The 14,180-nt window shown below is 47.4% G+C and overlaps 1 protein-coding gene across 1 annotated transcript in view; it reads left to right on the top strand.

Moving 5' to 3' along the window:
- The window catches only part of LOC130308348 (uncharacterized), a 145,197-nt gene that overhangs the window by 75,614 nt on the left and 55,403 nt on the right, over positions 1-14,180 (top strand). Inside the window, 1 exon segment of the mRNA XM_056552245.1 lies at positions 10,283-10,453. Within this exon segment, the coding sequence (XP_056408220.1) occupies positions 10,283-10,453 (171 nt within the window).

Below are 14,180 nucleotides of genomic sequence, written 5' to 3' on the forward strand. Positions count from 1 at the left end.
TACATGTACATTACCGATATACAGCTCTACTGTGTACACATACAGCCCAGCTACATGTACATTACACATCTACAGCTCTACTGTGTACACATACAGCTCAGCTACATGTACATTACACATATACAGCTCTACTGTGTACACATACAGCTCAGCTACATGTACATTACACACATACAGCTCTACTGTGTACACATACAGCTCAGCTACATGTACATTACACATATACAGCTCTACTGTGTACACATACAGCTCAGCTACATGTACATTACACACATACAGCTCTACTGTGTACACATACAGCTCAGCTACATGAACATTACAGATATACAGCTCTACTGTGTACACATACAGCTCAGCTACATGTACATTACACATATACAGCTCTACTGTGTACACATACAGCTCAGCTACATGTACATTACACATATACAGCTCTACTGTGTACACATACAGCTCAGCTACATGCACATTACACATATACAGCTCTACTGTGTACACATACAGCTCAGCTACCTGCACATTACACATATACAGCTCTACTGTGTACACATACAGCTCAGCTACATGCACATTACACATATACAGCTCTACTGTGTACACATACAGCTCAGCTACATGTACATTACACATATACAGCTCTACTGTGTACACATACAGCTCAGCTACATGCACATTACACATATACAGCTCTACTGTGTACACATACAGCTAAGCTACATGTACATTACACATATACAGCTCTACTGTGTACACATACAGCTCAGCTACATGCACATTACACATATACAGCTCTACTGTGTACACATACAGCTCAGCTACATGCACATTACACATATACAGCTCTACTGTGTACACATACAGCTCAGCTACATGTACATTACACATATACAGCTCTACTGTGTACATATACAGCTCAGCTACATGTACATTACACATATACAGCTCTACTGTGTACACATACAGCTCAGCTACATGTACATTACACATATACAGCTCTACTGTGTACACATACAGCTCAGCTACATGTACATTACACATATACAGCTCTACTGTGTACACATACAGCTCAGCTACATGTACATTACACATCTACAGCTCTACTGTGTACACATACAGCTCAGCTACATGCACATTACACACATACAGCTCTACTGTGTACACCTACAGCTCAGCTACATGCACATTACACATATACAGCTCTACTGTGTACACATACAGCTCAGCTACATGCACATTACACATATACAGCTCTACTGTGTACACATACAGCTCAGCTACATGCACATTACACATATACAGCTCTACTGGGTACACATACAGCTCAGCTACATGCACATTACACACAGCTCTGCTAAATGTACATTACACATATACAGCTCTACTGTGTACACATACAGCTCAGCTACATGTACATTACACATATCCAGCTCTACTGTGTACACATACAGCTCAGCTACATGTACATTACACATATCCAGCTCTACTGTGTACACATACAGCTCAGCTACATGTACATTACACATATACAGCTCTACTGTGTACACATACAGCTCAGCTACATGTACATTACACATATCCAGCTCTACTGTGTACACATACAGCTCAGCTACATGTACATTACACATATACAGCTCTACTGTGTACACATACAGCTCAGCTACATGTACATTACACATATACAGCTCTACTGTGTACACATACAGCTCAGCTACATGTACATTACACATATACAGCTCTACTGTGTACACATACAGCTCAGCTACATGTACATTACACATATACAGCTCAACTGTGTACACATACAGCTCAGCTACATGCACATTACACATATACAGCTCTACTGCGTACACATACAGCTCAGCTGCATGTACATTACACATATACAGCTCTACTGTGTACACATACAGCTCAGCTACATGTACATTACACATATACAGCTCTACTGTGTACACATACAGCTCAGCTACATGTACATTACACATATACAGCTCTACTGTGTACACATACAGCTCAGCTACATGTACATTACACATCTACAGCTCTACTGTGTACACATACAGCTCAGCTACATGTACATTACACATCTACAGCTCTACTGTGTACACATACAGCTCAGCTACATGCACATTACACACATACAGCTCTACTGTGTACACCTACAGCTCAGCTACATGCACATTACACATATACAGCTCTACTGTGTACACATACAGCTCAGCTACATGCACATTACACATATACAGCTCTACTGTGTACACATAGAGCTCAGCTACATGCACATTACACATATACAGCTCTACTGTGTACACATACAGCTCAGCTACATGTACATTACACATATACAGCTCTACTGTGTACACATACAGCTCAGCTACATGTACATTACACATATCCAGCTCTACTGTGTACACATACAGCTCAGCTACATGTACATTACACATATCCAGCTCTACTGTGTACACATACAGCTCAGCTACATGTACATTACACATATCCAGCTCTACTGTGTACACATACAGCTCAGCTACATGTACATTACACATATACAGCTCTACTGTGTACACATACAGCTCAGCTACATGCACATTACACATATCCAGCTCTACTGTGTACACATACAGCTCAGCTACATGTACATTACACATATCCAGCTCTACTGTGTACACATACAGCTCAGCTACATGTACATTACACATATCCAGCTCTACTGTGTACACATACAGCTCAGCTACATGTACATTACACATATACAGCTCTACTGTGTACACATACAGCTCAGCTACATGTACATTACACATATACAGCTCTACTGTGTACACATACAGCTCAGCTACATGTACATTACACATATACAGCTCTACTGTGTACACATACAGCTCAGCTACATGTACATTACACATATACAGCACTACTGTGTACACATACAGCTCAGCTACATGTACATTACACATATACAGCTCAACTGTGTACACATACAGCTCAGCTACATGCACATTACACATATACAGCTCTACTGCGTACACATACAGCTCAGCTGCATGTACATTACACATATACAGCTCTACTGTGTGCACATACAGCTCAGCTACATGTACATTACACATATACAGCACTACTGTGTACACATACAGCTCAGCTACATGCACATTACACATATACAGCTCTACTGCGTACACATACAGCTCAGCTACATGTACATTACACATATACAGTTCTACTGTGTACACATACAGCTCAGCTACATGTACATTACACATATACAGCTCAGCTACATGCACATTACACATATACAGCTCTACTGTGTACACATACAGCTCAGCTACATGTACATTACACATATACAGCTCTACTGTGTACACATACAGCTCAGCTACATGTACATTACACATATACAGCTCTACTGTGTACACATAAAGCTCAGCTACATGTACATTACACATATACAGCTCTACTGTGTACACATACAGCTCAGCTACATGTACATTACACATACAGCTCTACTGTGTACACATACAGCTCAGCTACATGCACATTACACATATACAGATCTACTGTGTACACATACAGCTCAGCTACATGTACATTACACATATACAGCTCTACTGTGTACACATACAGCTCAGCTACATGCACATTACACATATACAGCTCTACTGTGTACACATACAGCTCAGCTACATGCACATTACACATATACAGCTCTACTGTGTACACATACAGCTCAGCTACATGTACATTACACATATACAGCTCTACCGTGTACACATACAGCTCAGCTACATGCACATTACACATATACAGCTCTACTGTGTACACATACAGCTCAGCTACATGCACATTACACATATACAGCACTACTGTGTACACATACAGCTCAGCTACATGTACATTACACATATACAGCTCTACCGTGTACACATACAGCTCAGCTACATGTACATTACACATATACAGCTCTACCGTGTACACATACAGCTCAGCTACATGTACATTACACATATACAGCTCTACCGTGTACACATACAGCTCAGCTACATGTACATTACACATATACAGCTCTACTGTGTACACATACAGCTCAGCTACATGCACATTACACATATGCAGCTCTACTGTATACACATACAGCTCAGCTACATGCACATTACACATATACAGCTCTACTGTGTACACATACAGCCCAGCTACATGCACATTACACATATACAGCTCTACTGTGTACACATATATAGCTCAGCTACATGTACATTACACATATACAGCTCTTCTACTATGTACACATACAGCTCAGCTACATGCACATTACACATATACAGCTCTACTGTGTACACTTACAGCTCAGCTACATGCACATTACACATATACAGCTCTACTGTGTACACATACAGCTCAGCTACATGTACATTACACATATACAGCACTGTGTACACATACAGCTCAGCTACATGCACATTACACATATACAGCTCTACTGTGTACACATACAGCCCAGCTACATGCACATTACACATATACAGCTCTACTGTGTACACATATATAGCTCAGCTACATGTACATTACACATATACAGCTCTACTGTGTACACATACAGCTCAGCTACATGCACATTACACATATACAGCTCTACTGTGTACACATACAGCTCAGCTACATGCACATTACACATATGCAGCTCTACTGTATACACATACAGCTCAGCTACATGCACATTACACATATACAGCTCTACTGTGTACACATACAGCCCAGCTACATGCACATTACACATATACAGCTCTACTGTGTACACATATATAGCTCAGCTACATGTACATTACACATATACAGCTCTACTGTGTACACATACAGCTCAGCTACATGCACATTACACATATACAGCTCTACTGTGTACACTTACAGCTCAGCTACATGCACATTACACATATACAGCTCTACTGTGTACACATACAGCTCAGCTACATGTACATTACACATATACAGCTCTACTGTGTACACATACAGCTCAGCTACATGCACATTACACATATACAGCTCTACTGTGTACACATACAGCTCAGCTACATGTACATTACACATATACAGCACTGTGTACACATACAGCTCAGCTACATGCACATTACACATATACAGCTCTACTGTGTACACATACAGCCCAGCTACATGCACATTACACATATACAGCTCTACTGTGTACACATATATAGCTCAGCTACATGTACATTACACATATACAGCTCTACTGTGTACACATACAGCTCAGCTACATGCACATTACACATATACAGCTCTACTGTGTACACATACAGCTCAGCTACATGCACATTACACATATACAGCTCTACTGTGTACACGTACAGCTCAGCTACATGTACATTACACATATACAGCTCTACTGTGTACACATACAGCTCAGCTACATGTGCATTACACATATACAGCTCTACTGTGTACACATACAGCTCAGCTACATGTACATTACACATATACAGCTCTACTGTGTACACATACAGCTCAGCTACATGTACATTACATATATACAGCTCTACTGTGTATACATACAGCTCAGCTACATGCACATTACACATATACAGCTCTACTGTGTACACATACAGCTCAGCTACATGTACATTACATATATACAGCTCTACTGTGTACACATACAGCTCAGCTACATGCACATTACACACAGCTCTGCTGCAGACATATATAACACACACATACACAGCTCTGCACCACGCACATCACACACACACAGCTCTGCTGCATACACATAACTTCAGCTCATCCAGCAGCGATCACAACCAGCACAGCAGAGTCCTGCATACACTGAGCAGATGAGCCTAGAGCAGCAGCCCCTGATCATGTGACTCCTCCTCCTCCATGTGACTGATCACATGACGGTGACATCATCGCAGGTCCTGTACACGGCTCCTCTACAGGTACAGGTAGGTGTGTGCGGTTGCTGTCAGCAGGGCCCTTTGAAGGAATTTGCTCCCCCCCCCCCCCCTTGATGTTCACACACGTCATGCTCTAGGGCCGGCGTCAGGACATAGTAACGAATGTCGATATGAGGCCCCCACATTAGGTTGGCAGTGTTCCCCCACATTAGGCTGGCAGTGTTCCCCCACATTAGGTTGGCAGTGTTCCCCCACATTAGGCAGGCAGTGTTCCCCCACATTAGGCAGGCAGTGTTCCCCCACATTAGGCAGGCAGTGTTCCCCCACATTAGGCTGGCAGTGTTCCCCCACATTAGGTTGGCAGTGTTCCCCCACATTAGGCGGGCAGTGTTCCCCCACATTAGGCAGGCAGTGTTCCCCCACATTAGGCAGGCAGTGTTCCCCCACATTAGTTTGGCAGTGTTCCCCCACATTAGGTTGGCAGTGTTCCCCCACATTAGGCAGGCAGTGTTCCCCCACATTAGGCTGGCAGTGTTCCCCCACATTAGGTTGGCAGTGTTCCCCCACATTAGGCTGGCAGTGTTCCCCCACATTAGGTTGGCAGTGTTCCCCCACATTAGGCAGGCAGTGTTCCCCCACATTAGGCAGGCAGTGTTCCCCCACATTAGGCAGGCAGTGTTCCCCCACATTAGGCTGGCAGTGTTCCCCCACATTAGGTTGGCAGTGTTCCCCCACATTAGGCGGGCAGTGTTCCCCCACATTAGGCAGGCAGTGTTCCCCCACATTAGGCAGGCAGTGTTCCCCCACATTAGGCTGGCAGTGTTAGCCCACATTAGGCAGGCAGTGTTCCCCCACATTAGGCAGGCAGTGTTCCCCCACATTAGGCAGGCAGTGTTCCCCCACATTAGGTTGGCAGTGTTCCCCCACATTAGGCTGGCAGTGTTCCCCCACATTAGGCTGGCAGTGTTCCCCCACATTAGGCAGGCAGTGTTCCCCCACATTAGGTTGGCAGTGTTCCCCCACATTAGGCTGGCAGTGTTCCCCCACATTAGGTTGGCAGTGTTCCCCCACATTAGGCTGGCAGTGTTCCCCCACATTAGGCTGGCAGTGTTCCCCCACATTAGGCAGGCAGTGTTCCCCCACATTAGGTTGGCAGTGTTCCCCCACATTAGGCTGGCAGTGTTCCCCCACATTAGGCTGGCAGTGTTCCCCCACATTAGGTTGGCAGTGTTCCCCCACATTAGGCTGGCAGTGTTAGCCCACATTAGGCAGGCAGTGTTCCCCCACATTAGGCAGGCAGTGTTCCCCCACATTAGGCAGGCAGTGTTCCCCCACATTAGGTTGGCAGTGTTCCCCCACATTAGGCTGGCAGTGTTCCCCCACATTAGGCTGGCAGTGTTCCCCCACATTAGGTTGGCAGTGTTCCCCCACATTAGGCTGGCAGTGTTAGCCCACATTAGGCAGGCAGTGTTCCCCCACATTAGGCAGGCAGTGTTCCCCCACATTAGGCAGGCAGTGTTCCCCCACATTAGGCAGGCAGTGTTCCCCCACATTAGGTTGGCAGTGTTCCCCCACATTAGGCTGGCAGTGTTCCCCCACATTAGGTTGGCAGTGTTCCCCCACATTAGGCTGGCAGTGTTCCCCCACATTAGGCAGGCAGTGTTCCCCCACATTAGGTTGGCAGTGTTCCCCCACATTAGGCTGGCAGTGTTCCCCCACATTAGGCAGGCAGTGTTCCCCCACATTAGGTTGGCAGTGTTCCCCCACATTAGGCTGGCAGTGTTAGCCCACATTAGGCAGGCAGTGTTCCCCCACATTAGGCAGGCAGTGTTCCCCCACATTAGGCAGGCAGTGTTCCCCCACATTAGGTTGGCAGTGTTCCCCCACATTAGGCTGGCAGTGTTCCCCCACATTAGGTTGGCAGTGTTCCCCCACATTAGGCTGGCAGTGTTCCCCCACATTAGGCAGGCAGTGTTCCCCCACATTAGGCAGGCAGTGTTCCCCCACATTAGGTTGGCAGTGTTCCCCCACATTAGGTTGGCAGTGTTCCCCCACATTAGGCTGGCAGTGTTCCCCCACATTAGGTTGGCAGTGTTCCCCCACATTAGGTTGGCAGTGTTCCCCCACATTAGGCTGGCAGTGTTCCCCCACATTAGGCAGGCAGTGTTCCCCCACATTAGGTTGGCAGTGTTCCCCCACATTAGGTTGGCAGTGTTCCCCCACATTAGGCAGGCAGTGTTCCCCCACATTAGGCTGGCAGTGTTCCCCCACATTAGGCAGGCAGCGTTCCCCCACATTAGGCAGGCAGTGTTCCCCCACATTAGGCTGGCAGTGTTCCCCCACATTAGGCTGGCAGTGTTCCCCCACATTAGGCTGGCAGTGTTCCCCCACATTAGGCAGGCAGTGTTCCCCCACATTAGGCAGGCAGTGTTCCCCCACATTAGTTTGGCAGTGTTCCCCCACATTAGTTTGGCAGTGTTCCCCCACATTAGGTTGGCAGTGTTCCCCCACATTAGGCAGGCAGTGTTCCCCCACATTAGGCAGGCAGTGTTCCCCCACATTAGGCAGGCAGTGTTCCCCCACATTAGGCAGGCAGTGTTCCCCCACATTAGTTTGGCAGTGTTCCCCCACATTAGGTTGGCAGTGTTCCCCCACATTAGGTTGGCAGTGTTCCCCCACATTAGGCTGGCAGTGTTCCCCCACATTAGGCAGGCAGTGTTCCCCCACATTAGGCAGGCAGTGTTCCCCCACATTAGGCAGGCAGTGTTCCCCCACATTAGTTTGGCAGTGTTCCCCCACATTAGGTTGGCAGTGTTCCCCCACATTAGGCAGGCAGTGTTCCCCCACATTAGGCAGGCAGTGTTCCCCCACATTAGTTTGGCAGTGTTCCCCCACATTAGGTTGGCAGTGTTCCCCCACATTAGGCAGGCAGTGTTCCCCCACATTAGGCTGGCAGTGTTCCCCCACATTAGGTTGGCAGTGTTCCCCCATATACATACAGCCTGTATGCCTGTGTGATACCCCACTTCAGTGCTCCGACCACTGCTCCTGGCGTCCTGACGTGCACAATCTCCTGACGGCCCCTGCGTTTTAAAACTTAACGCTGGGCTGCAGAGAGTTAACGGGGACATCCCTTGAAAACATCTTTCGGGACTCAGGGATGTCCTTAATAGTGATGGGGGGAATTGCATAGTCACTACAGGACGGGCCTGGATGTCAGATCAGGATTATTGGGGATCTATATTATTAACCCCTTGAGGGGGCAGTGTATATTTACACTCTGCGCCCCATGTGAGTTTGAAGCGAGCTCGGGAGCTATATACAGCCGGCACTCACTGCTCATGGTGAATGGCAGACATGTAAAAACACCAAAGTCCAGAATTGCAGTTTTTTGGTCACATCATAAAGAGTTCATAAAAAGTCCCATAAAAATATTCCAATAAAATCACCGACGTAGAATAAAGAATCGGCAGATTTACCTCAGAAACCACAGGAAGCGGCAATCACCATAGGAGAGGAATTGGGGTTTATTGTGTTTTCTGGTAAAATCCAGGGGGCGCCATCACACAGGACAACTTGTCTACATACGTCTCTGTCCATGTGGAAATGAGGACATTATGGATCTTAGGAGACAAAGGAACAAACAGAAATCCCCCTGACAGGAAGGGGTTAAATGTCTCTATTTCCTCCTGTATCAGCTGCGACAAATCCTCCGCAGATCATCACAGATTTATAAGATACAAGATGTGGGCGGAATCATCCGGAATCATTGTGACTATAAAGTCTCCTCAGATGTTTCCCCAGATTATCTCCAGGAAATGGATTTTATTTCTCCATAGAATCTGGTGCGGTTTATCATCGTCTCCTCTTCTTCCCTTCAGGTTTCTCCAATCCAGGATCCTCTGCTGATATCTTCTATATAAGAGAATTCTCCTGGATGACCCATCAACCATGGAGAGAGACAGGAACAAGATGGCCGACAGGATCATAAACCTCACCCTACAGATACTCTTCCGGCTTACTGGAGAGGTGAGGGATTCTGGGAGTGATGTCACATGACCTCATTCTTATCTATGTAATAACAGATGGAGATGACTGGAGAGGTGAGGGATTCTGGGAGTGATGTCACATGACCTCATTCTTATCTATGGAATAACAGATGGATATGACTGGAGAGGTGAGGGATTCTGGGAGTGATGTCACATGACCTCATTCTTATCTATGTAATAACAGATGGATATGACTGGAGAGGTGAGGGATTCTGGGAGTGATGTCACATGACCTCATTCTTATCTATGTAATAACAGATGGATATGACTGGAGAGGTGAGGGATTCTGGGAATGTATGTAGTGATATTAATGTGTCTCTCCATACACAGGATTACACAGTAGTGAAGTCCTCTAGTGGGTGCTGTCGGGCCCCTGTGTGTGAAGGATGGGGAAGAACCCTGAGCCCAATCCCGGGGCCCCCACCTCACTCCCTGATACATGAGGAAATGGATGAACAGAAGATCCTAGAACTCATCAACAAGATGATGGAGCTGCTGACTGGAGAGGTGACCCTGCTGGGACATTATACAGTAATGGAGGGGTCTGGTGATGACTGGAGAGGTGACACTGCTGGGACATTATACAGTAATGGAGGGGTCTGGTGATGACTGGAGTGGTGACACTGCTGGGAATGCTGGGACATTATACAGTAATGGAGGGGTCTGGTGATGACTGGAGAGGTGACACTGCTGGGACATTATACAGTAATGGAGGGGTCTGGTGATGACTGGAGAGGTGACACTGCTGGGACATTATACAGTAATGGAGGGGTCTGGTGATGACTGGAGTGGTGACACTGCTGGGAATGCTGGGACATTATACAGTAATGGAGGGGTCTGGTGATGACTGGAGAGGTGACACTGCTGGGACATTATACAGTAATGGAGGGGTCTGGTGATGACTGGAGAGGTGACACTGCTGGGACATTATACAGTAATGGAGGGGTCTGGTGATGACTGGAGAGGTGACCCTGCTGGGAATGCTGGGACATTATACAGTAATGGAGGGGTCTGGTGATGACTGGAGAGGTGACACTGCTGGGACATTATACAGTAATGGAGGGGTCTGGTGATGACTGGAGAGGTGACACTGCTGGGACATTATACAGTAATGGAGGGGTCTGGTGGTGACTGGAGAGGTGACACTGCTGGGACATTATACAGTAATGGAGGGGTCTGGTGATGACTGGAGAGGTGACCCTGCTGGGACATTATACAGTAATGGAGGGGTCTGGTGATGACTGGAGAGGTGACCCCGCTGGGACATTATACAGTAATGGAGGGGTCTGGTGATGACTGGAGAGGTGACACTGCTGGGACATTATATAGTAATGGAGGGGTCTGGTGATGACTGGAGAGGTGACACTGCTGGGAATGCTGGGACATTATACAGTAATGGAGGGGTCTGGTGATGACTGGAGAGGTGACACTGCTGGGACATTATACAGTAATGGAGGGGTCTGGTGATGACTGGAGAGGTGACACTGCTGGGACATTATACAGTAATGGAGGTGTCTGGTGATGACTGGAGAGGTGACACTGCTGGGACATTATACAGTAATGGAGGGGTCTGGTGATGACTGGAGAGGTGACACTGCTGGGACATTATACAGTAATGGAGGGGTCTGGTGATGACTGGAGAGGTGACACTGCTGGGAATGCTGGGACATTATACAGTAATGGAGGGGTCTGGTGATGACTGGAGAGGTGACCCTGCTGGGACATTATACAGTAATGGAGGGGTCTGGTGATGACTGGAGAGGTGACCCTGCTGGGACATTATACAGTAATGGGGGGGTCTGGTGATGACTGGAGAGGTGACACTGCTGGGACATTATACAGTAATGGAGGGGTCTGGTGATGACTGGAGAGGTGACACTGCTGGGACATTATACAGTAATGGAGGGGTCTGGTGATGACTGGAGAGGTGACACTGCTGGGAATGCTGGGACATAATACAGTAATGGAGGGGTCTGGTGATGACTGGAGAGGTGACACTGCTGGGACATTATACAGTAATGGAGGGGTCTGGTGATGACTGGAGAGGTGACCCTGCTGGGAATGCTGGGACATAATGCAGTAATGGAGGGGTCTGTTGATGACTGGAGAGGTGACACTGCTGGGACATTATACAGTAATGGAGGGGTCTGGTGATGACTGGAGAGGTGACACTGCTGGGACATTATACAGTAATGGAGGGGTCTGGTGATGACTGGAGAGGTGACACTGCTGGGACATTATACAGTAATGGAGGGGTCTGGTGATGACTGGAGAGGTGACCCTGCTGGGACATTATACAGTAATGGAGGGGTCTGGTGATGACTGGAGAGGTGACCCTGCTGGGACATTATACAGTAATGGAGGGGTCTGGTGATGACTGGAGAGGTGACACTGCTGGGACATTATACAGTAATGGAGGGGTCTGGTGATGACTGGAGAGGTGACACTGCTGGGAATGCTGGGACATTATACAGTAATGGAGGGGTCTGGTGATGACTGGAGAGGTGACCCTGCTGGGACATTATACAGTAATGGAGGGGTCTGGTGATGACTGGAGAGGTGACCCTGCTGGGACATTATACAGTAATGGAGGGGTCTGGTGATGACTGGAGAGGTGACACTGCTGGGACATTATACAGTAATGGAGGGGTCTGGTGATGACTGGAGAGGTGACACTGCTGGGAATGCTGGGACATTATACAGTAATGGAGGGGTCTGGTGATGACTGGAGAGGTGACACTGCTGGGACATTATACAGTAATAGAGGGGTCTGGTGATGACTGGAGAGGTGACACTGCTGGGACATTATACAGTAATGGAGGGGTCTGGTGATGACTGGAGAGGTGACACTGCTGGGAATGCTGGGACATTATACAGTAATGGAGGGGCCTGGGGATGACTGGAGAGGTGACACTGCTGGGACATTATACAGTAATGGAGGGGTCTGGTGATGACTGGAGAGGTGACACTGCTGGGACATTATACAATAATGGAGGGGTCTGGTGATGACTGGAGAGGTGACACTGCTGGGACATTATACAGTAATGGAGGGGTCTGATGATGACTTGAGAGGTGACACTGCTGGGACATTATACAGTAATGGAGGGGTCTGGTGATGACTGGAGAGGGGACACTGCTGGGACATTATACAGTAATGGAGGGGTCTGATGATGACTTGAGAGGTGACACTGCTGGGACATTATACAGTAATGGAGGGGTCTGGTGATGACTGGAGAGGTGACACTGCTTGGACATTATACAGTAATGGAGGGGTCTGGTGATGACTGGAGAGGTGACACTGCTGGGACATTATACAGTAATGGAGGGGTCTGGTGATGACTGGAGAGGTGACACTGCTGGGACATTATACAGTAATGGAGGGGTCTGGTGATGACTGGAGAGGTGACACTGCTGGGACATTATACAGTAATGGAGGGGTCTGGTGATGACTGGAGAGGTGACACTGCTGGGACATTATACAGTAATGGAGGGGTCTGGTGATGACTGGAGAGGTGACACTGCTGGGACATTATACAGTAATGGAGGGGTCTGGTGATGACTGGAGAGGTGACACTGCTGAGAATGCTGGGACATTATACAGTAATGGAGGGGTCTGATGATGACTGAAGAGGTGACATTGCTGGGACATTATACAGTAATGGAGGGGTCTGGTGATGACTGGAGAGGTGACACTGCTGGGACATTATACAGTAATGGAGGGGTCGGGTGATGACCGGAGAGGTGACACTGCTGGCACATTATACAGTAATGGAGGGGTCTAGTGATGACCGGAGAGGTGACACTGCTGGCACATTATACAGTAATGGAGGGGTCTGGTGATGACTGGAGAGGTGACACTGCTGGGACATTATACAGTAATGGAGGGGTCTGGTGATGACTGGAGAGGGGACACTGCTGGGACATTATACAGTAATGGAGGGGTCTGATGATGACTTGAGAGGTGACACTGCTGGGACATTATACAGTAATGGAGGGGTCTGGTGATGACTGGAGAGGTGACACTGCTGGGACATTATACAGTAATGGAAGGGTCTGGTGATGACTGGAGAGGTGACACTGCTGGGACATTATACAGTAATGGAGGGGTCTGGTGATGACTGGAGAGGTGACACTGCTGGGACATTATACAGTAATGGAGGGGTCTGGTGATGACTGGAGAGGTGACCCTGCTGGGACATTATACAGTAATGGAGGGGTCTGGTGATGACTGGAG

The sequence above is a fragment of the Hyla sarda genome, chromosome 1, assembly GCF_029499605.1.
Source record: "Hyla sarda isolate aHylSar1 chromosome 1, aHylSar1.hap1, whole genome shotgun sequence".
Classification (NCBI taxonomy): Eukaryota; Metazoa; Chordata; class Amphibia; order Anura; family Hylidae; genus Hyla; species Hyla sarda.